Below are 27154 nucleotides of genomic sequence, written 5' to 3'. Positions count from 1 at the left end.
TGTACATGGGAAGGGTCCAGATCAGTGGAGGGAAGTGAGCGATTCCCAAGTGCTCAGGCACCTGTATTATTATTGAATTTGCCATATAAGAGCGATTAACAATGATCAGAGCCTTTTGCCTACCCAGTGCGTTACAGAGGTCAGCACCAGTCCCTCTAAGAAACAGATCTGCCCATTTGCCCGGACTTCCTGCTATTTTTCATCCGGTTAAATCTTCAAGAAACACACAGTCCTAAAGTAACCATATAGCAGCCTATACCCTCCCTTAATGCCTTTTCAGCCTGCTAGTAGCGTACGCACCACATCTGAACAGTTTTCCCCTGGAGTCGGCATAGCTCCTCAGCAAATGAATCTCCAGATGGTGGTCTCAGCAGAAACTCCTCTAAGTACCTCCTAATACCTAAAAAACCAGACTCGGCTCAATCCTACAACTGTCACCTCCTTGCAGATCAAGGGAGTTGGGGGTGGGGGGTGGAAAGGAGGGGATCTTAAGAAACAGCTTGAGCAATAGATGCGATCGTGGTTTTCCTGGAAAAAAGGCCATGTGACTACAGTCAAAATTGCAGATATCCGAGTGGGAGAGTTTTGATCTTTATAATGTCTTGCCTGCCACTACCAGAAAGACCACTGCATTATTAACCAGCACCTGAAAGACTGCATAAGGATACAGCGGCAACCAGCGTACATAATGCTGGAGAGGAGATGTACCTCGGCTTCTTCTTCACCCCCCGCTGCTCACAATATGGCATAAGGCCACAGACACCCTTACGCACGCCTCAATTCATCCACAAGGTGAGAAAAATCTGAATAGATGACTTATTTTACTGCACCTGGTAAACCTGGCAGGCTGGGAAACTGTGAGTATATAGCAAGCTTGGCGTGTCCCTCAGCTCTCCCACCCACTCTGTGCCCGGGGAGGCCAGGAAAGCAGTTCCCGGGCACTATGGTCCAAATCAAAGCAAAGGGGCAGGCAACTCCCAAGGGGAACATCGCTGCTGCGCAGGGAGCCGATGGCCCCGGCCACATTCGGGAAGGGGAAGCGCAACTGGCAAGGAAAACAGTGACTAAGCTCCAGGCTCGAAGGGCAGCCAGCCACTCCACATTTAAAGCTCGCCCACCAAATGTTATTATCATCCCAAGGAATTAAATGAACCATTTCATAAGGCCATGATGCCCACACAGTCTCAGGGGGACGATCGCGCAGGCTAACCCACAGAACCAGAGACGGGATGCGGTGACGGTCCACGTGGAAGCTGCAAGCCAACAAGCTGAAGTCAGACCCGCAGGGACGACCTACTCTCCTCCCTCGGTTCCTCCGCTCCCTCCCTACCAGCTGCCTAACACTTACAGTCTTACACACTGCCATTCAGCGTTTACAGAGCCACCAGGCACCTCCTTATACCTAAAGGACCAGAAAACAAAATTCACATATACTAAATGTCCTACAGTGAATTGCACTGAGCATCTAAAAGTTGCATTGAATTTTGGAAAGCCAGAAGCGTTGCAATGGTTTAAAACAGAGCAGCTGAAACAGGCTGGTGCTCTCCCGGACGGCCTTGCTGGTAAAATATGTTGCAGAAGGAGAAAATTTTTGAGAAGGTTGTTAAAAATTAGTTGTATTAAATTCTAAACCAGTCCTTCTCCTTTTCTTTTTCTGGCAGAACATCTTTTTTACCTGCCACACCCAACCTCAAAATAAGTATCAGCTAAACTACAGTTCATCCAGCTCAATACTGCCTGAATATAATTAACAGCCACCTCCAGTTTAAAAAGAGATTCCTTAAACTAACAGCTGCCTTAGAATCAGCACTGAAATGCCTTGAGAGCTTTTGCTTAAACCCACACTTTGAAAAGTCATGGCGGGGTTCATCTTCGTAAGTCTGAAGATAGAAGAAAGTGAAATGTTTTGCTAAGATTTGTGCTGCATATGTGTAAGAAAGCTCCCCTCTGGCAGTGCATTTTGCAAAATCATGCAGAGAAATAGCATGAAGCCGTTCTCTTTGTAAAAGAGCAAACTGATTTGCAGAGGCTGGGTTTGAGGCTTAACGGGGCAATTCAGAGATAAGAAGGGACTTCAATTTTGTTTTCACATGGAGAGTTTCCCAGAACTCTGTAAGATACCTGTCCTTTTTATCCACAGTTGGTTAACATTTATCCACAAATTGGTTAAAGACTTTGCTTTGTTTCCACGCTGCACCAACACGTGCACCAGGTAGCTTTGTAAGAAAACCCAGTCCCAAACAACAAAAAATAAATCCCAACGAAGTCTACTTGGTAACTCAATAGAAGGCTGTATTTCAGCAATGGATGCAAACAGTGCAGAAGACTCAGCTACTGCCTATCCACACAGCTGGGCCAAACCTGGATTAAAAAAAGTCAGAAAACGATAGCAAGCCTTGTAGTCAATGAGAGGTGCCTGCTTTGCTCAGAAGGATGAGCGGAGACCCGGCGCTTCGTCCGGCACCAACCACAAGGAGCTGCAATCCCTTTTTTAAACAAATTTGCAGCAGACACCAGGACAATTTGCCATCCTGGACACGAACCAAAGGCCAGGTTTTGATCCTGCACTTTTTGGGAAGGATGGCGATGCCCATCCTGGGAGCCCCGCACCGTCGTATCTCTCCCCTGTGCAGCCACCCCGTTGTCCTGCCCGTGCCACAGTTGTGCCCTATTTCTTCCCTCCTCCCCCAAAAGAGAGAAACAAAGGGCGGCAGTCTCTAATGGCTTGCGACCGAGGGATCTGGGGCTTGGTTTATTACATGCTTAACGGAGCACTGAATTACTGGTGGTTATTGCCTAGTTTAACTGCTTTCCTTAAAAGAGAAACATGAGCAAACAAGCATGTGTCATGAAAAAGCCCCTATTCAGACAGGAGCTGACAAGAGAAAAAGCATCCATGGTTTCCGACCATTTATTAGCAGTTTCGCATTCAGGCACCGGCTGAGGCTGCAGCAAAGACCAATGCAAAGAAATCCCCACCTTGTCCACCACCTCCTCAGGGGGCTTGTCTGGCCCTGGATTTAGCGCCCGAGGTCAACACACACTAAGTACCCGAGGCTTTAACCATATGGACTTAGCATGTGTCAAGGGCAGCGTGCCTTGGCCAGACAAAGCTTTTCAATGCACTTTAGTTAGCATATACAAACCTCACACCTTCAATCCCGGCAGAGAGAGGAGCCCTGGGAGAGAGCATCCCCTCCCCGCAGAGCTCCTCCGACTGCCGCCTCCGCCGGTGGGGAACCCCCTAGCTTCAGGAGCTGGCACCACAGTTTTATCCGAAAGACGGGGGAAGGAAAATGCTGATAGGTAACATCCTGCGACCCCTCTGCCTCCACCTTGCAGGCAAACAGCGCTGCAAGCAGAGGTAAGCCTTCATCTTGGGCACAGATCTTCCCAACGCCCAGTAAAGAGGGACTTCAATAGGCTCTCTCCACAGGGAAGCAGGGGTAGGAGACGAGCAAACAGGCTCGCTCACTCCCATCTACCTAGTCATCTATTTTTCCTGAAACTTGCAAGGATTTTAGATCCGTACCACAAACCAAAACACAGCTGAAGTCAGCCCCAATGTTGAAAAAGTGTTGAGGACAGGGTAAAACGGACGGAGCCTCATTTCTTCAGAAAACCAGGGTAAAGAGAGACCACAAAAAAAGATCTAAAGAAGGTACAGAATGCGTGTGGAGAAACACAGTAATGAAAAAACAAACCAACCTCACTCGTCCTGGCAGAACCACAGCCAATACCAGAGGTCACGCGGATTTAACCATATCCCTCCTACTTGTTAGCTACTTTTATACCAAAAAAAGAAAAAAAAGCCACAGACAAGCCTAGAGGAAGAAATGCAAAGGGCGATGAGTGTGGAGTTTAGAGGAAGGGAGAGCGGCAGGAGGAATTCACCCCCATCAGATGAATATGAGGGAAGAGAGCGAGAAGGGCAAAACAAACCACAGAGACAGACAGAAACCTGCCACTGCTAAAAAAGGGCAAAAATAGAAAATTCATCCTACGAGAAAACATTAGTCAAAGTTGTTTAAGACATGAGGCACTTCCAAAAAATGGTATTTCTAGAGAGGATACTTTCTTCTCTCAAGTCAGACAAGGGAACATTGTCTCGAACCAAAAATGTGCAAGCCTTTGCCCATGGCTCTAGCCCCAAGGTGCAGAGCCAGGCCAATACCCAGTTTACTTCCACTGACTTCAGCAGATGGGGCCTGATCCTGGACAGCCAAAGTACTTTTAGCTTTAGAAAAATAATCTAAACTAAACCGGCATACACCTGAACACTGTAGTAAGAAGGATTACCTCTACCATGCCCTTATTCCACCACACTTGCTTTCCTCTCAAATGACATTTACGCCTCTTAAATCATAAATATATAGGTGGTCTGCATAATCCGTTAAGGATATTATTCCTGCCAGCCTAAGACAGCAAAGACATTCAAAACATTTCCCTTGAAACATTCAAATCATGACATCATGTATTTGTTGAAGAGAAGTTTGGCTCGGGCGCTCACAAGACTTTTTCTGCCGTCACACAGAACGGTTCCCGAAACTAGGTGGTTTTGCTGACGGCTGTGATTCAGACACAAGTCTCTAGGCACTTCAGCGTGTTGTTTTTATCATCTTTCAAAGCTGTCCATAGTCACTGTTAAAAGAAACCCACAGAATTCAGCGCAGCAGAGGCGAACCCAATCTGCGCCTTGCAAAGAAACTCGGGACTGAGCATCCTTGGAACAGCCCTGTCCTCTCGGGAAGAGCAGCACCTCAAGGTCAGGTTATAAACACCGCTCTCAGGGAAACACTCTGTACTGCTGCTGGGTGCACAATCTGCACAGGAAAAAAAGGAATGGCTTTTGAAGGCGGACAAGCTATTAAATTTTTACTAGGTGAAATGTTTACCGAAATAAATCTAGTCCTTTCCACTCTTGGTTATTATCATAACACATATGGTAACTGACATACAATTAATGGAGCTTTAAATCAAGAGTTCTTGGAAGGAAAACGCACTCCCGACTTTTCAGCTAACCTTGACAAAAAGCCAGATTATGGTAAAGTTCAGCAACGCAAGGGGCTTTACAAGATTCCCCGTTTATTGGGCACCTCTCACTCTCACAACAAGCACCAGCTCCAAGCAGAGGAGGTGAGAAGAGGTTCTGCCGAGTCAGCACCATCCACCACCACCGACACAGACTCAGGAGCAGGCAAAGCTCAGCAGACCAAACTACCACCTCAGAGGTTACTGTACCACCACACACCATCTTCTGCGGGTTTTCACGTCCATGCACCATTTCACATCAGCAAACACTTCAGACAATGGCACCCGCAAAAAGAATTTCATCTCCTCCTAAGCGTATTGATCCTGCAGGGTGAACGGATATTAACAGGAATGCAACACTTCAATACTCAAAGCTACCAGCTTTATTTCCAGACTCCCAAGGACCTACAAACTCAGTTGATGCCATCTTTACAGATTTGAAATGCTGCTCACGCTCCCTTTTCCCATCCTCTCCTATCTCAGTTACAGAGAAGGATTAAAAGCTACATTATGGTGCTACTGGGTCAGTAGATTCTCCAGCGAGTCGAGGTATCTCCAAGACCCGGTGCTTTCAGCACAGCTCTGTACCGTGTAAGCACGCAGGATCCCTCTCCCTGCTGGAAGAAAGTAACTGGATACCACCAGGGCATTTCAGCTGTCTGCTTAACCTTCCCTCCTCCTTTCTGCAGTAGGAAATCCTGCTGGTGGGGAGCACAAAACGAAGCCTTCCCCTTTCCCATACAGCCCAGTGCAACCACACCGTATGTATACAAAATATATTTCCTTACAACAACAGCACAGGCTGACTACACGCTTTGTTATCAAAAAGCGAAGAGGTGCAGAGCAGCAACAGAAAAGGACGCTCCAAAGTCAAACCCTGATCGCAGCAAGGACTTGACCTGCAGTGTCCGACCGAAGCGGCAGTGTCAGTGACAGCGGTTTCATTGCCCGTTTCTCTCTTCCTTTCCCAAAACGCAACGCAAGCGCTGCCACAACACTCGGTCCATGAGGGGGCACCTCCAAACTCGGCAACTTAGCTGGAAAGAAGTCTGCTCAAGAATATTTTTATTCCCGAAGAGGAAACCAGAGCACTCTTCCATTACCTCAGAGGAAACCTAAGGAAAGGTAGCATTACTCAGGACTGACTTACTGCCTCAAGCCATTCAGAAAACCATAAAGCCAGTGACATATAAGACAAGCAACTCATTCACAAGAGCTCTTTGATCTTGAATACAAATAAAATTAGGTCAATATTAAAGATTTTCATTCCTTGCCATATAAGACTTCCACAAAAGCTAAGAAAAGCTTTTCCCATCCCTTCTTTTAACACTCAAGTTATTTAGCAAGTAACATTTCTTTCACATGACTTGAAACATTTTCTCCACATTCACTTGTCATCGCTCCAGAATTTAACTCTTGTCGAGAACCTAAAACGCGCAGGGAGAGCGTTCTCCATAACCCCCAAGGACAAATCAGATCAGAGAATTTCATTGCATTTCACGGGGGGAAGGGAAGGAGCAAAGCGCACCCTTCTCAACACTCAAATTAAAAAAAAAAAGATTTTTTGGTAATTTGTTATTCAAAGCATTCCAGCAATTTTTAACAGATGAAGAGGAGAAAGCCTGCGCCATCACTATTAATAGGCTGACATTCTTTCTTCCCCCGCAAGACCACACCAGAAACACAGGCAAAGGCGACAATTTGAGGGAGCCTGGAGGTGCGCCAGCTCTGCCAAAGCCCCAACCCCTGCAGCGCAGGGACTCCTCCGAGTGCACCCCAGGGCGAGCGCGTCTGGTGCGAGGTACGGCACCGGTGTACAAAGCGCCTGCCACGAAATCAGGGAGGTCCTTCACATCCAAGGCATCCCCGTAGTTCTCAGCGCTGTGTCTTTCGTTCCTTCTCCTGCACCAGTACATGGTTAACTTAATCCGCTGAAATAACAGCGGATTGCAGGATAAGCTAAGGATATAGCATCGCCTTGCATTTTCAGTTTAACATGCTTGATTGTGTTAGGGTGGCTTTAAAATTCTATCTATTTGCTTTCTAAATCAACCAAGAGCTCTCATACACAGCAGAAGGCCCCTGAAGCTATCACTGTAATGCGATATCTGCTCATAAACGTCAATATACCAATTTTAAAGGTATTAACACCGCTGTTTAGTCATGGTAAAATATCCTAATACCTGCCCCACCTCCGCTACAGAGAGCAATACAGTTAAATGTGAGCAATTCAGTTCAGAGCTTTCTGCAAAACTCATCTAAACACAGAACCCTCACCAACTGCAAGACAGCACGTAACAATTCCACCACAAACACAAGTCAAACAAGCAGGGGTACCACGAGGCTCGCCCTATGAGATCCACCTGCCCAGTCGCCCAAGATCATTTAGCCCCTTCCTCTGGGCGGCTCTTAAAGAGACCAGAGGGACAACATGCAAAGTCTTCCTTTTCTTTGGCTTGGGTAAGCCTGAAAGCTGATCCCAGCTATCACTAAGGCAAAGAAGGGATGGCTTTTGATTAAAGCACAGAACTTCACGTCCAGAGATCTGGCTTGTACCTCTGTCACATATTTCCTGGGTGGCTGGGAATAAATTACATCAGTTCCCTGCTGCTCTTCCCTCCCACATCCTCCCTCCAAAGTAAAGCACAGTGGATAACTTGGGTATCAGAGAAGCGGCACGCAAGAGCTCCGCTTCCTTCCACGTTTATACAGGAGATTACCACACAACTGATAGTTCGGTTTAACAAATGGTGCAGAATATGAAACTTCAAGTACTTCAGGAATGTCTGCTGTAGCTGCCGAAGGAACATGCAGTATACTGCGTCAAAAAAACCCAAGTGTTAATTAGAGAAAAGATACTCGGATTTACAACAGATTGAGATTTAAAAATAAGATTCACAACCAGATTGATTTCTACTAGCTGAGCTTACAGCTACGGATAAGCAATACAACGACATGGCTGGGAAAAAAAAAAATAAGAAAAAACCCAAACAGGTTTGATGGGAAAGAATACCTTGCAGAGAAGCACGCTTTTGAAAAAATAGCTTGAATGTCAGGCATTTAATTACAACCTTTATCAACATCATCAAAAGAGTTAAAGTATTTCTATAATTCTCTCCTGAAAAACAGTAACCTAGAATAAAAGAATTCTCTGTAGAAGTATAATTTATCTGAACAGGAAAGACACCAGAGCTTCGTGCTGAGGGCACAGAGAGGAGACACGAGGCACTGACTGCTTTTCACACCGATAGTTCTTCTCAACCAGATCCCTCAGAAGTTCTGCAGAAATAAACCCATCTATATTTAAGTTCCCAGCCTTCATATAAGCGTACGGAGATACTAACTGAGGGCAACCACATTCACCTCTTGGTAAATGCACGCAAAACCAGGTCACTTATTTATGAGTCTTTTGGGAAAAGGGATACTTCCCTCCCAGTGGTGGGCAAGAGGGGTTTTACATGTCATTCACCTTCACACATCCACTTACAAAGCCATGTTCACTCCTACTATATATCCCACAAAGAAGATGGACTGGAGGAGCTACTACATGCATGGTACAGAGTGGGGTCAACCTGTCCGACCTTAGACGTCTAGAAGACACACAACTGAGACATTCATCCTAAGTTCCCATTATAATTAACAAAGACTCAGGTAAAGAGCAATTTATCTCATCCTCGGGTACTTATCTCCAGAGGCCATTCCCCCTTCCTATTTTTCTCCACTGTGAGTCCTAGAGCACACAGCTCAGATTTAGACAGCGAAAGGACAGCAGGCAGCCCACCTACTTGAGCACCTTTCAAAAGTACCATCCAAGCCCACTGTGCAGAACCAAGCTGTAAATTACTGACCAGATGCACATATCTGCAGCTCTCACTACAAAACGCATTTTTTACCTATCAGGCCACCATAAAATAACCAGAGATACACAGCGCTATCAGTTTTTTGGAGAAGCACAAAAGAAACTCAGTTAGGCCTTCCAGTCAGCAAATACCTCATCATGATATGCAAACACTGCTGCACTAGTTCCCCCAAGAATTATTTGGATTATTGCACTAGCACATGCTAGTGGCACTACAGCCAAGGGTCCCATCAACATTTCATACCCCCTACCTGCAAGGGTTTGTAACTCAGCTACAAGTATTCCCTCTTGACGACAGCCTTGTAAGATGGCACAGTTGTGCTTCCTTTTAGATATTCCACAGAATTTTCCTTGTGAAGCACAAAAATGAAGAAAAATAATGCATTGTAATGATGTTGGGGGGGGGTGGTGTCTCTGTTTTTAAGATACACAAAACCAAGTATGGCATGGTACAACTTACTGTAACACATTAAGGCCTACTGACCTTAAGCTTTTCTTCCCTGGGTTTGAAAACAAAACAACCCAATACCATTAGATAGCTCCAAGTGTCAGGGGCCAGTTTTGAGACAAGTTTATTTTGGTTTGAGCTTACTGTTTAAATTAGAATCATGAACTCTTGCCCACTGTCCTCCCCTACAGCCACTCTCACAAAATCCTGGGAAGAAGCAATACCAGAGCTTAACTGCAATTGACTCAACATTGTTAAGACGTCAAGTAATTTTTGACAGTTCCAAATGCACAAATCCCAAACAAAGCACATCAGCTTTGGTAAACCAGCAGGAGTAGACTATTGCCTTGGTAGTCCTCAGGAAGTTAATAAAACTCAGACTTGGTGCAACTGAATATTTCAAGCTGCTGACGCTCTCCTACCTACCTAAGTCAAGTCCTCCCATTTCCCCGCTGTCCTCTGGTAACACTACCAGGTGCAGGAACCAAAGCCAACAAGTCAATCCCATGGACTGGTACAACATAAAAAGATGGTAACCCAAACATTCAAACCTAAACCAGCCCAATTTTCAGAGCCCTAAAATGTCCAGTGAAGCTAAGGGGAACTCCATAGGCATATCAAAAAGAAAAGCCACTTTTAGGGATAACACAACACGGAGTGAGGAGCCAAGGACCAGGCAGACGGGTGTTACGGATGGATGTGAGGACCTGCATTTCCATGTGGAGAGCAGCACTAGAAGAAGGAGAGCCTTTGGAGGCAGGTAAGGAGTGGGGCAGCACCCGTGCCTCCAAAGCTGCAGATATAAGGTGCCCAGAGGGATCTTTTAGGACTTGTTCGGCCAGGGTGGTGGGAAGAGGATTGAGTGGACCTCGCCAGCAGCCCCAGAGCCAGGGAGTTACTGGGGCACTCAAGGCACACAGAGGCAGGGGAGGAAGCAGAGGAGAAGCCAGGGCGCACCTCCAACAGCCCCAGCAGCCGCGTTGCTGATCCCAGCCCGCAGCAGACCTTCTCCAGGGGCAGCGCTACCTCGCTCCAGGAAGCGTGCGCCTGCAGCCCATGCGGCTCCTTCAGCCGCAGGTACAAATCCATGAGTCACCGCGATCCCTGCACGGAGAGAGGCTCTTATCAACGCGCCATGGGACAGCTCCAAAGGGAGGTGACGGAAACGTACCAGATAAGCACTACAATACCAGTATAACTGCATCCATGTTAGGAATTTTACCACATTAGCTGTTTTATTACTAGACAGGCTGCTCAGGACCTGTTGGCACTTGCAGTGTCCTGTTTATATAGGGATAATGACAGCTACAGTGGCAGAGCAACCCAGGGAGGCGCAGCTTCGGTGGAAAAGAATTTTTCCAGGAGTGTTGAACAATCTCCACCAAAAGACAGCACTTATTCTGGCACACAGTCACAACACAGCTCAGTGGGCTGAGGGAGGTCTCGTCAGCCCGGGCCTGCCAAAATCAGCACAAAAACTTGTGTCAATATACCTTCCCCCAGTGTGCATAAGCCCAAAATCTGGCTGGCTAGTGAAAGCTAGTGAATTGCCATGGGTCAAAGCTAATCTCTTTCATAATATATAAATCTATATTTTTTTCATATAAATTATATATGCTGATGTATTTCTACTGACAATTAAGCTGTCCCTTACTTTTTCTTATACGAAGCACATCCCTGACTCCACACTACTTTTTGTTTCCCACAACTACGGATCATGCACTAATTCATTCTCAACATTTAAGCCAGCTTCTCCTCCTTCACCCTCTGATTCCCGCTGTAAATTCACCTTCAATAGGCTGCTTTTCTCTGAGCTGTCCCACTATCTCTTCCTAACTCCGTATCTTCCCATAGATTTGGTCCTTCACTTCTCAGTATGATGCAAGATCAAGCAGGAGTAGGGCATGGGAAAACCCCAGGGAGAAGAAGTCAACACCCTTCATGCCTGCTACAGTGAGTTGCACATAGCACTTGAGATAGGAGTTAGTAGCACTGATTTCTAAATAAAGAGGAGAGAAGCCCATTCCATCCATACGTCCACCTGATCCTTATGTGCTCCGTCCTCTGTACGAGTGGGCATCTCCATTCCCCGGTCTCTGGGATTTCATCCTTCTTCAGGTGGTGCTTCTCATAGGTTTCCCAACCAGCAGCAAATTAAAACCAACACCACTGAGGTCAAATTGTAGTTATTCATTAAATTCAGAACAACAGATTTCACTCTGTTGCAGGACGGCAAAGCGCAGCAGAGCGAGGGACTGCTCTGCCTGCAGGACTGTCGTGTCTCCAGTCTGTACCCGCTTCTCTTTCAGAAAGCTGCTCCCTCCTTTTTCTAACACTGAAATAGGTACCACAGAAGTTAGGACTGCTGAGCCCCGTGGCCACCCAGGAGGAGATACGTCATGCCTTGCTCGGGACAGGACAGGGAACCGGCAATGAGGGTTAGGTGGAGGCATCATGAACTTCACAACAGCATACTGACCACTTGGCAGCACTCTGCAGTTTGTAATCAAGTGTCATATTTTGTGCCTCTGTGCAAGTGTTTCACACCGCACCCAAGGCAGAAAATACACTTTGGAAGTAATATCGAGATGCAATGCCAAAATCTCCAGGTCCTCTACATTCAAAGCTACCTCAAGGTTCCCAAGAAGTATGCACAGTTGTGGGTTTTTTCCTCCCCCTTCCCATAGTTGCCTGGTTTTAGAGCCGACAATATCTTTTTTGAGCCTGTGCCGACCTGAGAAACAATCAGGGACCCATAATGCTACAAACGTAAGGTATTTGATAAGAAAACTCTTGTGCAAAGCTGTGAGATCCCCTCCCAAATCCACCTCTCGTTCAAGCGAGTTGAATTCTTTCCACCAGCTCCAGTGGGACTTGGACTGGGACCTAAAATAACGCCGCAGATAAGGATCTTACTGTAACTTTTGACTACAGTCAAGCTCACATTGTGCAAGTCAATGCTATTGAGCTTAAATGTCAACGTCATCCAAAGGCAGGGAGAAACACTTCTGGCGGAGCCAGAGTGTAGAGTCAGAAATGTAAAACAGGAAAAACAAAAATACCACTTTCCTCCAAGGAAAACAGATCTCGAAAAGGTAGGTACACAGCCTACCCGGCTGAAATCACACTTGCAACAGAAAGTACCACTTGAAAAGAAGATGACTAGAACATAATACGTATACACAAACACACGCTAGACCACATGAGAAAAGTCAGCTAGCATTCTAGTCCAAAAATTTATACTAAAAAATGTATACGCTGAAGGCAGGGAAATACAAAGGGTGAACAGCTCTTGTAATGCTGGATTCCCTTTGGGGACATTCCTCTACATCATCCCCTAGGGTGGGAGGCGCAGACCTGCCATCATCACAGAGGCCAAAAAAAGCACCTCTGCACGCTACCGTCGAGGCTCTGGTGCCTGCAAGTTGATAATATGTCACCAAAATTTCCATTACCAGGAGAGAGCAAAAATAAAGCAAGGAGAGGGAAGGTGGATGTTTCTGGTTTTCTCCCCTTCTTTCTTTATTATCCCTAAACTAACAAAAATCCCTATCCTGGGCCTTATGAATAAAGCTCACCTTCCCCATGGCTGGAGCAAGGTGCAGAGACCTTCACGGGGAGAACCATCCTCCTTCGCGAGCCTGGGGAAATGACCCCTACCACTGCCCACGGGGGGAGAGCACACGCACACAAAAAGCAAGGAGAGTATGAGACACTTTCAACTGAAATTTTACCCACATCAGTTGAAAAATCTTCCTACAGAAAGCAGAAAGAATTTCCTAGGAGTCAGCGTAAGACTCTGGGCTGTATTTTGTTACATCCATCACCTCGAAGCCCTGCACACACCCAGGTCCCAGAGCTGCCAGGCCCTCTTCTAATTACTCCAGGAATAAGGAGTCCCTGCCCCAAGAGCCTGCAATTCGATTTAAGACAAGATACAAAAAGAAGACGTTTTGACAAACAGACAGATGGACTGGGGGAGGAAGAATGAGAGGGACATGTGGTTACCCACAAGTGGCAGGTTGCCTTCTTTTCTCTTTTTTTTTTTTTTTTAAATAAAAATAAATATCAGTAATCCCCACTGGCCACCTGCCTAGCTTTTGTATATTTAATTAAGAAGGATTTGAGTGATGGACAACTGGTCAAAAGTTCAGCCAATTTGGGAGCGGATGGCAGGGGGGGACAATGCTACGGGCTACATCTAGCCACAGGACCCAGAGAAATGCCAGTATTCCAGCCGCTGCCTGGTCCTTCCTGATTTCTCCAACAGCAAACTCTCCCTTTGCAACATAATCCACAAAAAATCAGAGGAAGAAAGGAAGAAGAGCAGTTCATACTTAAGAGAGCTGGTCTGGACCAGTTCCTGAAAGCCAGTGACCTCACTGATCCTCAGTACAGTTTGCCTTTATAGCGATAAGGCTGGAATTGTATTCATGTTTAACAAAATCATTTGAATCCACAATGATGTCCCTTTAGCCATGAGAGAAAGAAAGGGGAGAGGGGGAAAAAAAAAAAAATCAGCTGAGTTAGTAGAGAATACCAAGCACTGTCTACTCTTCCTACCCCCCAACACAGTCACCTTGTAAGATAGAAAGTCCATTAAGACAAAAATAGAGTACCCTTAGCGTGGGAAAACATTTATCCAAGTTTTAATTTATTTTCAAATCAGCATTTAAACGATCACATCTTACATCATTTCCTTTTATGAGCCAGCAGTTAGACAATACACATCATTTACATGCAGTTTTGGAAGGCTGCAACATAAATCAACAAAAGAAGCCTTCACTATGAATTAACTATTACAAGGCTCTTAGAAAGCCACACCAGCCTGCATCGAGGGCAATTAGGAGTATCATCCCTAATTCTCTCATCTTTCTGGTGCACTCTCAGAACTCACACAAAAACATCCTTCCCCCCAGTCACTGCTGCTACAAGAGATGGCTATCTGTGAGACCTAACAGTGCACCCGCAACAGCTATTTTCAAGTGTTAGCTGCCTTTAAAAACACATACACACACCCCTAAAAAAAAAAAAAAAAAAAAGAGAGAAAGTGATGGAGCAAGTTAACACAGTTGGGTCTCAATAGCAAAATTAATCAGCTTTATGCCTCTATGAAGGATCAGATGGTAGAGATTTTAAAATGTGCAAAATTTTTATTACCGATGCCTTCAGTTCACAGGTCATTTGTGCAGTAAAAAAAAAAAAAGGGGGGGGGAAGCAAACACCCAGTTCGAATCTTATCTCGAGGCAAATTTTGGAAGTGTTTTCATTTTGTGCGAGCCAAACTTCAAATTAAGCTTACTACTGGATGTGAAAAACTAAAATCTAACCGCAGCAATGCTAAAAATGCTTCTCCGCTATTTGCAAAAGACCAAAAAAAAAGTCCTTACGGCAGCTAACCGCTTGGTAAGCCGGCTACAAGCTCCAGGTACACCGAGGTGCTCTGATGAAGCGGGACAGCCATCCCGCAAGGCGGGGGCACCCACAAAAAGCACCATTACTACACGGCTAACACCATTGTTCTGCTGAATTCTGTGCGGTTCTCATCATCCCCTGCTTGCACCTCGCTAGTTAAAGGAGGCACACGGCTACTCTGTTGCTTAAAAGAGGGCGTAGGGGCGCTGACCCCCAGGTAGGGGTGCTCCTCTGCCCCCCCCCACCTGCTGCAGGCAGGCAGGCAGGCAGGCAGGGCGCTGCTGCGGGCAAGCCCGCACATGCCTCTGGGCTCCCATCAGCTGAGAGCAACCTGTTGGAGGGCAATTTCTCAACTCCAGCAGAAGCCTGGGACTCCTTAAAAGCCTTACACTACAGACTCAGGGGGTTCCGCGTCCGCTTTGCAACATTTAACCCTTCGCTTTCTAACTGAGAAAGCGATGCAACTTGCCGAAGCGTCCCTCCTCCTCCTCCCGTGCCATCACTCTCGGATTTTGAACTAACTACGGAAGGGCAAACACCTTCCAGGCCGGCCTTTCGTTCGCCAGGATTTCAAATGAGCAGCGAAGGAGCTCTGCTTTGCCCCAGGACGAACGAGCCACCCCCGCCACTGCCCCTTCCCCTACGCTGAGCAGAAACTTCCCAAAAACATCCCATTTCGTTTTGGCACCCAGGCCAGGGAACCTCGGGCTCATTTCTTCTCCCCAATTTACCGCTGCGTAACAAGCTCCTCTTGAAACTCAAGGCTCCTTCACGCAGGAGAGGTGTAAGCGAGGTTATGAAGACGAAAAGAACGTAAACTCTACGGGCTTGAAGCGGCGCAGCTGAAAGCTTCGTGTTTTTTAATAGCTCGCTGCCAAGGTCCCAGGCCCACAGCACGCTCCACCTAAGCCAACCCATGTAATGGCATAAAATCCCAGGAGGATCCACACTGCTCTGTGACAGGGAGTAACCCCACTTGCATTTAGGTGCCAGCCAACCAAGGGCCGCCCTCCTATTTCATGCGCGTATATACATCTATATACGTCCATCTCCAGCTAAATAACCAGCTAAGGTGGAACCCTCTGTAGAAACGTCGCTAGCTAGATAGATCGGAGCTGTTTCCAGCCAGCTCAGCTACGGCGAAGAGGAGAAAATCCGGGCTATTTTCTGCTTTTCAACAGGTCGGCGCAGTCTCCTTCCCACCGCTGGAGAGGAGACTCCCCAGCAAGGCAAACGACCTTCGGTATCATCGCCGGGGTGTATGAGCTAGACAAAGAGATAACGTCATGCCCTCTCCCGCTCCCTCCGTCCTCCCCGCAGTGGCAGGTAGCCAGCCAATCCCGCTCCCCGCACCCGGGTGACATCATCGCTGATGCCGATACACAAATGTGGAAGTACATCAAACTAGCGCTGCCCCAGAGATCTCGGGGCACGGCTCCTCAAAGCCAACCTTAGCCGCCACCACTCCCTTGGGATGACAGACCGGTTAAAATAAAACCATTTGGGAAGAGGGATCGCAAGGAGGGGTTGCTGGGTAGGAGGAAAGCGGAAGGCAGCAAGCAAACAGCGTAACCACGTTTTTCCCCTCGGTTATGCAGTTCCTCCGAAAGCCCTGAAAACATACACACACGGTTTCATCTTTGGGTGTCCCTGGAGCATTCTTCCTCACAAAACAGCAGCTGAGAAAAGTTAAATACGATTGGACTTCCATTGCACTGATTTTTTTTTAACATAACTGCATTCTCTTCTGAGAAGAAAGCCAAGGTTTAATCACAGCAAGGAAGTTTTCTGTTTGGGTGGTTTTTTTTTTACATACAACCCTGTCAGGTGTCTACATTTGAAGACTATGTACACAAATGTGGACAAATGCCTAAGCAGCAGCAGTGCAAATCCAAACTCACACGCCTGTCAATCCACTGCTCTCTGAAAGGCTTTATAGCAAAGCAGTATTTACCCATTTCCTTTATTCCTGGCACCCAAACCACCATGCCCTCGGTTACCAAGAGGCAAGAGGAAACATTGCCACCGGTGTCTAACCAGCGAGGAAGGGCAGGGAAATCTCATCAGACACACACCAAAACTAGTGCCCTGACAGAAACCGCCTGCTGCTCCCCCTGCTATCAGAGTGACACCCATGCCCTTAGACCTCAGGTGTTCATTCACTCTCGAGTCAATAAATGCATGTGCTGAGTTTCATTTCTAATGCTAACTATTCCGGGCGAGTTCTAGCATATTTAAGGAAAATGAAATTTAAAAATTCTACTCTCAAGACTGTTAAACCACCGAGGACCTTGCTCATTAAGGCAAAGCATTAACAAGTAAGCCAAGAAACAATGCACCAAATTGCAATAATTAACAGGAGAGTTTCAAGTCACACATTCACGCCCTACTTTTTTTTTTTTTTTTTTTTGTAAGAAGGGTTCAGGTGATGCAAGCTCTGGGAGCAGAAGGATTACAGAAAAGAATTAAATGGTGTCATTTAATTTGTCAGAAAAAAAAGTCAGAAAAAAATTAAGTGGTCAAAGCGCAGCTTCTCACTCATCTCCCCCCCCTCTTCTGGCCTTTCGAGCCACATCCTTTCTTTCCAGCCTTCTGCCAACAGCAGCAGCCTGGTTATTCCACTTCTAGTCCTAAATTGCAACTCGCACACTGCGCAGACAGACTACTTCTCCATCGTGAAAGCTGAGGTTCACGCCCTCAAAACAAACTGACATGTGTTTCATTTGCAGAAGAGGCACCGAAGTGCTTTATTTAGTTACTGGAGCTGCAAGCAGCAGTATCTTGCCATCAGGGAAACTCACCAATTATACTGCCTTGTTTATAAGCAAAAAAAAAACCAAACCCAACCAAGCAGCTAGGCATACTCGGTTACTTTCAGTTATCTCTCCTTCCCTCTGCAAATGTGCCTTGCATTTCTATACAATATAAGGCTAGAGCCTTCCGTCTTTAGCCAAGTATTAAGCCTGTGTGAATAATTAGTCATCCTGGTAGCTAGCACTCACTGCAAAGTCATGCAATCTCGAGATTTGTTTGTTCCACCGACTGCACACTGGAGGGGGGGAAGAAAAAAAAAACAACAAGTAGGCTAGTTTCACACCCACATGGGCACTCTCTGATTTCTATTTTTTAAAGTCATACACTTGTCAAACAGGTTATTCTGGGAGTTCTGATTTTCACAAAATAATCTTCCCTGCTTCGATCGCTTCTTATTGTCACTCTGCCCCCCCCATCACTGCACAGCACAGCACAGCACAGCGGGATCGGATGCAGCACCATTCACCCCCGACTCGACAGCTTCAGCACTTTGAAGGTTTTCCAGCAAGGAAACCGGGTGACAATTTTATTGAAGGCCAATGCCTTTGTCTAAAGTCACCGCAGCAGCAGCAGTAACTTCCATGAGGACTTCCAGCAGCAATTTTGAATAAGCCCATGGACTTACTTGTATGGCCTGGACACGCTCTGACAGTGTCCACTCAGTTTGGTCATTTCTCGGGGGGGGGCTGGGGGGGGGGGGTAGGGGGGAATAGCGACAATAAAGGACTATTTCATCATTTCGGGATGAGTACTTGGGAGAGTAATTTGTGCCCCTCTGGAAAAGCAGAAGCCAAGAGGCTGACAAACTTGTCACGGGCAGCAACAATGACAAGGACAACATTTTTATCATCCCTAACTGTTCCGCTTGCCACAGCGGGAGGCTCGCCATCAGCCGTGCGCTCAGCCCGGCAGAGACACCGGGCACCCTCCAGAAAAACGACAATAATAAAAGGAGAAAAAAAAAATTCTGCCACAAACCTTGTAGACTTGCCCGTACGTGCCATTGCCAACCACTTCCACCAGCTCAAAAATCCCAGCGGGGTCCTGGGTGGGGGAGAAGGGGCGAGAGGGGGCGGGGAGGGGGTGGGGGGGGACAGAGAAGAGAAGCGGGGTTACATTTTTGTCAGGCGATGGCTGCTGGCAGAGCCCAGCGAGCCAGCCCGGCTGCTGGCGGCGTGCAGCTGTTGCGCCCTGTTTTTCCACGCACATGCCAATACATGCAAACAAAGGAAAAGCAGCCCAGGGCCGCGCTCCCCCCGCCCGCCCCCGCGGGGCTCCCCCCAACGCGGCCGCCGGCCCCCCGCACCCCGGCCCCGGCCCCGCACCCCGGCCCCGGCCGCTCCCACCCCCGCCGGCCCCGGCAAGGGGCTCGCCGGCCCCCGCCCCACCGGCCCCGGGGGGGCCCCCCGCACCCCGGTACTCACCCGCAGGGAGGAAAGGTCGATATCCACCAGACTTTTTGCAGGAGAATCGTTCGCCATTTTCCCGTCTCTTCCTTTTTTTTTTTTTTTTCCTTTCTTTTTTCCTTTTTATTTTGTCTTCTCTGTTAAATAACAGCGAGGCCGCCCCCCCTCCCGCCCTCCCCGAAGCAGCGGTGAATTGCGCGGAGCTGCGCTCCTCTCCTCCCTTCCGCCCTTCCCTTCTTCACTCCAGCCCCGCCGGGTTGAAACTCTTCAGCATTGGGAGGGGTTGGCGGGGGGGTGATGGATGGATGGATGGATGGATGGATGGATGGATGGATGGTGGGAGGAGGAGGATGGGGGAGAGGGAGGTGAAGGGAGGGAGGAAGGAGAGGGGGTGCTGCGGTCCGTCTGTCTCCCCGCGGTGCGCTGCGGGGCTGGATGCCCCCCGAGGCGGGCGGCGGTGCCCTGGCCGGCCGGTGGGCCGGTGGGTGGGTCTGTCGGTCGGTCTGTCGGTCGGTCGGTCGGTCGGTGGGTGGGTGGGTGGGTGGGTGCCCGCGCGTCCCCGGCGGCAGCGGGCTCACACCATGTCGCGGCGGCGGCGGCAGGAGCGGCGCCGGGGCCGGCAGCCTCTGGCAGCCTCGCTGTGCGCCCCGCGCCCGGGCATGGCACGGCGCGGCCCGGCCCGGCCCGGCCGGCGGTGGCGGCGGCGGCGGCGGCGGAGGAGGCGGCGGGGCGGTGCTCACACCCGGAGCCGGCAGCGGCAGCCGCGGCCCCGCTCTCGCATGGGGGGCTCACGCCCAGCGCCGCGGCGGAGCCCCCGCCGCCTCCGAGCCCTCCCCGCGGCGCTGCCCTCGCATCAAACGGCGCCGGGCACCGGCGGGCAGGGGCTGCGCGTCCCGGCGGCGGCGGGGCAGGGGCGCGGGGCTGGAGCGGGGTGCTGCGAGCCAGACAAAGATAGCCGGGGAGGAGGAGGAGGAGGAGGAGGAGGAGAAGGAGGAGGAGAAAAGGGATACAAAATACACTGCGAGCGGGGAGGGAGGGAGAGAGAGAGAAAACAGCTCCCCCTTCCCTTCTCCAACAGGAAAAACCGGCGGAAACGCGCCCGCACCAAAGCACTGCTGGGTAAACTCGCGTGGAGAGAAAGGGAGAGGGAGGGCGGCGAGGGCGCCGGCGGCGGCCGCCCTGCCAGCGCCGCCGCCCCGCAGCAGCCCCGCACAGCGCCCGGGCCCGGCTGGCGGGGGGGCCCACGCGTGTCCGCGGCCGGGCCGCGGTGCTGCGCCAGTGGGCCGGGGCCGGGGCCCTGCCACGCCGCCCGGCTGGCTGCTGCGGGCAGCCCCCCGCCTCTGCCCCGCGGCGGGGGCAAGGAGGGGGCCGTGTGCGGGCCCCGCCGCGCCTCTCGGGGGGGGCAGCGCGGGCAGCCTTAGCGGCTGACGGCGCTTTTTGGATATAATAGTGGCAAGGGTGGTTGGAGCTACCCCGCTGCCCGTGGGGTGGGCGGTGGTGGCGGTGGTATTTGCCCTTCCCATCCCCGGGGAGGTGACCAGCAAAATCGTTCTTCCCCCCCACCCCGGAGCCACCAGGCCCACAGGAAAAACGCGCCTGCCCCATCGGACATCTCTGCAGACACCGAGACAAATACCGGCCTCCAGAACCAGATCCAACAAACTCAGGGGAAGGCATTTTAACACATCCTTTACTGACAGCCACAACTGTCTCAGGCCCCGTTCCCGCCCAGAAGCATCCTCCAGCAGAATCTGAATCACGTAGAAAAATCTCATTAACCTCTCTCGAGCTAGTCGCATCAGGCAGTTGCACGCAGGTGTAAAGCTTGGCAGGATTCGCCTCTCATTGAAGTTCTTTATCGCACTGATACGGCAAAGATGTTACCTGCTTGCAAGAGGTCAAGTTACGTTTCCTGTGGGAACCAAGGTTTTCCTCTCGCTTCTACTTTAACCACAAAATTACATATATATAGCTATAAGTATCACAGAAACATACTTTTAAAACAAAAAAAACCTGTTGAGCAGAAAGTGGAAGGATAAATTACCATAACAGTTTAACGGTGTATTTCATTTTCACTTAAAGTGTCATTACAAAGAAAGGAAACTCAGGCCTGGACCGGGCAACTGTTTTTCTCTGTACAGGAACCTACAGTAATAAGAAGGCAAATGATTTAGAAGGGGCTCGATGCTGGGTCCGCCTGAGTGCATGCATACAGCAGTAGGATCAGGTCTAGAGATGCAGTAAGTTTTGAAAAGTGGATTTCCACAAAGATTTATTATCAACAGATTTATTATCAACAGCCATTACACGGCTGATTTAACTCTGCCTTTCTATGCATAAGAGCAGCCTTGATAGGTCAAACCTGTCGCCTCTCTAGCCCAGCGTCCAGTCTCCAGATGTAGCCAGTGGTGAATGCTCAGGGAAGAGCACAGGGATACTTTAACCATCCAGTGATACTTCCCTGGGGCACCCTCCCAGCTCTGTGCAGCTCAGGGAGTCCTTTGGCAGCGTGTGGTGTCACCACCTTTCATACTCTCTGGTGATTTTTTTTCCTTCCATTAGGTTGCCCGTTTACTTTGTGGGTTGGTACATAGAATCAGAATCATCGAATGCTTTGGGTTGGAAGGGACCTTTAGAGGCCATCCAGCCCAACCCCCCTGCCGTGAGCAGGGACAGCTTTAACCAGATCAGGTTGCTCACAGCCCCGTCCAACCTGACCTTGAATATTTCCAGGGATGGGGCCTCCCCTACCTCTCTGGGCAACCTGTTCAGTGCTTCACCACCCTCATTGTAAGAAGTGTCCATCTGGCAGGGAGTTCCACAGATGAACTAGCTGCTTGTTACGCGAAGACCACCTTTGTTCATTGGCTTTGAACCAACATCTGCCAGTCTGCAAGAACCCCCTGCTGGTTCTTGTGTTGGGAAGAGACAATGGTCATTTCCTATTCATTTTCTCCACTACATTCATTTTTTTTTATAGACTTCCGTTGTGTTCCCCCTCAGTTTCTGCCAGCTAGCAAGATCTGGTCTTCTTAGTGACACCACAAATGGAAGCCATTCCATGCCTGCCCTTTCCTGAACCGTTTCTGCTTCTAATGCCTTCTTTTTTAAGACAGGGGACTGGATTTCCATACTGTGTTCATGATGGGTTCCCCATGCAGCATCAGGGTGGTATCAGTCCTCTCCTGATACTCCCTTTTTTCACTGTAGTTGAGTATGAAAATTACATTTCTGTGGAACGTGTCTATTATAACTCCACAATCCCTTTCCATAGTGGTAATACTACCTCAGAGACTGTTGCTGTGTACTTCTGGATGCTGCAAAGATTTTTGAGCCCAAACTCTGAACTGCAAGTTTTCCAAACCCTGTATGTAACACCTTTTTCGTGCCCCTGCATGAAGCCTGAGTTTTTTAGAGCTGAGGCTCTGAGCCCAAATACATATTTTCACTGTTATAGCCCTGATGTGGCTCCACCATAGTGTCCCCTCTCTGCTTTGAGCTTATATTTTATTATAGTGAGTTTTGTTCTTTGGTTGGTTTTAGTATCATACCAGAAAACTGCTGAAGAAGCAAAAATGCTAATGGCAAGATTGTGAATCCTTGAAAATTGGTGCATCCCCTAACTTCAGGGGAAAAAATACTTTTCATAAAGCAGTAAATGCCACAGGAGAGCTTCCTGCTAGTTCCCAGGGTGAAGCACCGTACCGCCTCACCTTCCTTTTCCTTCCTACACAAGCGGAGGGATGAAAGGGTTGCTTTCTTGAGGAAGAAGTCTCTCTGGCTGCGGCCAAAACCACTCAGTTCACATGTTCATCATGCTCTTCACCAGCACAGCGTACTTGCCCAGTTTGCAAAGTCTAAAGGTTAAAAGACCAAACCTAAAACCACTGGAAAAAAGATGAGCGGTCTGTTTTAACTCTTCCTCACGAAGTGAAACCAGCACCCCTGAAGCAGACCAAGTGATGAGATGGCCATCGAAAATCATAATGCAGCTGAAATGCGAGCAAAGGCAATTTCAGCCCTGTGAATAGTCACCCCACACACAGAGCAGTAAATGACTGTGTCTTCTAATGACAAACTAAGTACAAGCATCAAAAAATCTGAGTCAGCTCCATCTGTTCGGGAACAAAGCGGGAGAAAGCTGCGGGGCCAGCGTGCTGCTTTCCGTCACCCTCAGAAGCAGTTGCACCCATTCCTGCTCCCCGTGTCCGCAGCGGCGGAGGGAATGGAGGAGCTGTAGTTTCCTGAGCAGTTCCAGCATCCCTGAAAGAGGGAGGCTGAGCCTCCCTTTCTCCGGCCATTTGTTCCTATCCTCTGGCATCACGTCCCTTGAGTCAGCAGAAGCATTCGTACAGCTGTGCAGTGAGGCAGGACTTACTCATAGCAAAGCTAGCCCAGGAAAGGAAAAGAATTTTTAATGTTACTATTGATCAGTTCCTCGGGCTGGTTCATTGTGTGCCTGTTTGAGCGGTGGTGTTGACAAGAGGGAGGGGGGGCAGAAACTGCGTGCAGGGGAGGAAGTGTAACCATAGCATTGCCTCTTGGTGGTAGCTGTGGCTTAAGCCAATTTCAACTCTCGGTGGACCCGTAGGGGTAGAACTAGAGAAACTTCCTTCCTTACTGGAAGAGGCACTGTGAGAGTAATGGGAACCCAACATTTATGTTCTGGCCACAAAAGAAATTCCTTGCCCTCTATTTTTTTTTTTTTCCCCCAGTTCTTTGAAACTGTCTTTGTTTTATTCTTTTCCGTATTTAATATACTGGGGCCCTAATCACTGACCAGGGATGTAGAGGTCATCGACTGCACTAACTTTTTAAGAGCTTAATCATCAAAAGCATTTAAGGAGATGAGTAAAGAGGCAGGAAGTTCTGAATTTTCATTTTGCTTCTGCTACTGATTCATCCCGTAGCCTTGGGGCATCTCGTTTCCTGCCTCCATTCCCGTTCCCTGTGTGGAAATGGGAGTGATTTTGACCTACTTGATAGTGTGAAGTATTAGACATGTGCCCCGTTGTACTGTTTAGGGAAATGGTTCTCACCTTGTTCAGGAAAGTCCACGAGGAAGGCTCAAGCTAGGGTGAGGAATACCAGAGCACAGAGTAGCGAGCGAGGCTGAGTGAGGCTTTGCGCAGTCCAGCTCTCCTGCTGCAAGTGGGCTCCCAAGACCAGAGGGAGGTTGGGAGGGTTTAAAGACTGCCTTGCTCTCCTGGTGGTGATGAGTTCTGCTCGTGCTGGTGAATACAACACGTGCTGGGAGCAGATCGTATACAGAAGCGTGCCACACAATCAGCCTTCCTCCAGCTTATGCTCCTCTCCTCCCCAGCTGCTTCCACCACCGCTATCTCACACCTCCATGTGAGGGCTGCTCCGCATGAGCGGTGCCAGTACACCCAGGCTCTTATATGCTGCATCTGAATGTCATGTAGGTGGACGTGTTCCTTCAGGTCTGGTTGCCCAGTCGTGCACGCACTGCTGCCAGGGACATCCTGCTGCTTCCCCCGTCCCCGGGATACTGCACGGCCTCCTGGACTGATGGGTTACCCTTGTCTTGACACGCAGGCAAGGCTCAGGCACAGAGCTGGACCCCAGCTCAGGGAACATGCGTAGATGTTGCTGTAGGTGACACCAAGTTGCGCAGGGCCCAAAAGGAGCAGCTTTCTACCAGCTGTAGGCTTTGAGGCCATCACTGTCCACCCGCTGGCTTCCTCTGTTAGAAGATTGGGGACTGGATTGAAAGGACTCCTGAAACACCAGGGCTGCCTAAATATAGCAATCCCGCTAGTGCAGGAAGAGTGGCAAAGAAGAGCAGAGGACTTTCCACGGCTGTTCCGTACTGGGCACAAAGGCACAGTACTATCAGCACTCTCACGATTTTAGAGGTGCCCACCTTTCCCCATCCCCTGCCAGGCTCCACATCTGTGCTGTTCTTTCAGCTGTGCCAGTACAGCTCCCCTGCATTGTGGTCAGATAGCTGGGCTGATGTGAGCAAAAAAGAAAACACCTTTTTTCTTTATGTTTTGCAGGCTTTGCTTTACCTCTTATTAATGCCCTGCTTTGAAGGAGTGGTGGGCAGTAATGTGAGAGCAGGAATTCCTCAAGTTGTTATTGCACAGAGATCTAGGTATCTTGCAGCTATGTCCTAAAAGTCATTTTGGGGTGAAAGAGTTAACTCAAATGGCATTGCAGTGTAGCCTAGGGAGACAAGTTAACCTTAGTCCTGTAATAATTAATATCACACCTGTGCAGTTGTGGAGCACCCAGCAGTTCTATCTTAATCCAGATCACAAATTACCATATGGCAATGTTCTTATGAAAACAACATAGTACAGTGTTTGTATATCTTTATGCTTTTATGCTGGCTGTGGTGAAGGAAGACGGTACCTGGCCCATCTAAAGCTGTAGGACAGGAGAAGCTGATAGCTGAAATGGTATGAAGTTTACCAGGACAATGTGCTCCCAGCGAAATCCATGAACAAATCTGAATGAGCAAAGTTCAGCAATTTGCATCACCTAGCTGGGACATTTTGAATCTGGTTCTGAACATGCCCACACAGGATTTACATCCGTAGAGCCACAGCCTCTGTTCCATCTCTGGAACAGAACGGGACAAGGAGGGGTAATTTCGTGCTGCTGCGGTCTTTCACTGACTCCACATCCCTAATTGATCTTCCCAGACTGAATTCGCAGCACAGCCCAGAATCTCGCACTTCACATCAAAGTGGGAATTGTCAGTCCTGCAGCCAGGCTTAAAGCTGGCAAAAATGCATAAACCTGGCATGAAAATACTGTTGCATGCTTGGGCTAACTGAGAAGATCCCGGGTATATTTTTGGACACTGCCCATGCTTTAAGTTTTAACAAGCTAGCTGTTTCTGGTCCTGCTATCTATCACACAAAGCATGCAATTACCGAGTGTGGCTGGCTGTCACAGGCTATCTCTGCTTGCAGCTAAGCTGGCTTGTAGTTATCTTCCCATGACCCAACTGTGACACATTTCACCTCTTATAGAGGGCCCTGAGCCATATCTGTAGTGGCTACGACCAAACTTTTTCCTCCCCGTCTGATCAGAACTCATTGGGGAGTATTGTCCCTCCTCACATTTGTCTTGATGAGCCTTATCTCACCCAGGGGCACCTGGGGATGCTCACCCTGAGTTTCTGAGATCCGTGCTTCGGGATGACGAGCAAGGCAGAGAGGCAACCTGCTCACGCCACATTTGTGCCCTGGACTAAGAAAAGCTGCTCTACCGACGTGACGGTGGCTGTGGCTCTGCAGGTGTTTCTCTACAGGCAGTGCTTGGGTAAGGGCTTCCCACTCCTTTTCCACCGAGCACCTGTGCACGTCCTATGCTTTTCCTCCTGGTCTTCGATTCCTGTCACTGTGCTGTCTTTATGGTTGTGCTGCTGCCTTTACTTGCAGAGCCCTGTGATCAAACAGATCAGAACTGGAAATAACCCTTGTTCTCAGATTTTTGTTTGGTTTATCCAGCTTGGTTATATTCACAGTGTGGTGAAAGAGCAGAAACAAGCAAAGCAGCGAGCGCGGAGGTGGTTGGGTTGCTCTTTCATAAGACTCCAGCTTACATAAAGACAGTTCGAGTCTGCAAGCCTACCAGGCTCTTGAGGAGATAGGTGGGGATTACTTCTCAAGAACTTAGGCTTTGTTTTGGCACGACCCTGAACATAGTCTTGATGTGCCACGTACTGAGTCAGAAATGCCACGGTGGCAGGATGCAAGGCACTGAACCTGTATGAATTTACTCTGTCAATGCAAATGTATTCAAAAAATTCTGAAGGAGTCATTTTGTCCCAGAACATCTTCTGAACAGAGCAGGTACTGTCAGTCCCCCTATAGCCAGGTTAAACCTGGTAAAAAAAGCATAAAGTTGGCACAGAAATATTTCTGTATACTTGAGCTAACTGAACAGAAGGAAGATTGTTGTGTGCTTACATACGATCCAGAGCAAGGTGATCCCAAAAAGCCCACAGATCTGGTAATAACCAACCTGTAACCACAGCCTGAGTTGGTACAGAAGTCATTGCATTACCAGAATGAAGCCAATGCACTTCTACCAACAATGGGCTTCTGCAAGAAAGCTGTGAGAGCATAAATTCCCATAGTCCCTGGTCTGAGTACAGCTGCCTTTAATCCTGTGAATTTATCCCCGCGTTGAACTTCATGC

General features: G+C 48.7%; 1 protein-coding gene across 28 annotated transcripts in view; it reads right to left on the bottom strand.

The window, feature by feature from the left end:
- MAP4K4 (mitogen-activated protein kinase kinase kinase kinase 4) overlaps positions 1 to 19048 on the bottom strand; it is a 165191-nt gene extending 146143 nt beyond the window's left edge. For all 28 annotated transcript variants that reach the window (XM_075706376.1, XM_075706401.1, XM_075706368.1 and 25 more), the window contains exons 1-2: positions 18992 to 19048; positions 18546 to 18611 (exon numbers count right to left, since the gene is read on the bottom strand). In XM_075706376.1, coding sequence (XP_075562491.1) covers positions 18546 to 18611; positions 18992 to 19048 — 123 coding nt within the window. The remainder of the gene's footprint in view (positions 1 to 18545; positions 18612 to 18991) is intronic.
- Between the last annotated feature and the right edge of the window lie 8106 nt (positions 19049 to 27154).

The sequence above is a fragment of the Pelecanus crispus genome, chromosome 1, assembly GCF_030463565.1.
Source record: "Pelecanus crispus isolate bPelCri1 chromosome 1, bPelCri1.pri, whole genome shotgun sequence".
NCBI lineage: Eukaryota > Metazoa > Chordata > Aves > Pelecaniformes > Pelecanidae > Pelecanus > Pelecanus crispus.
This window is presented reverse-complemented; position numbering and strand designations above follow the sequence as displayed.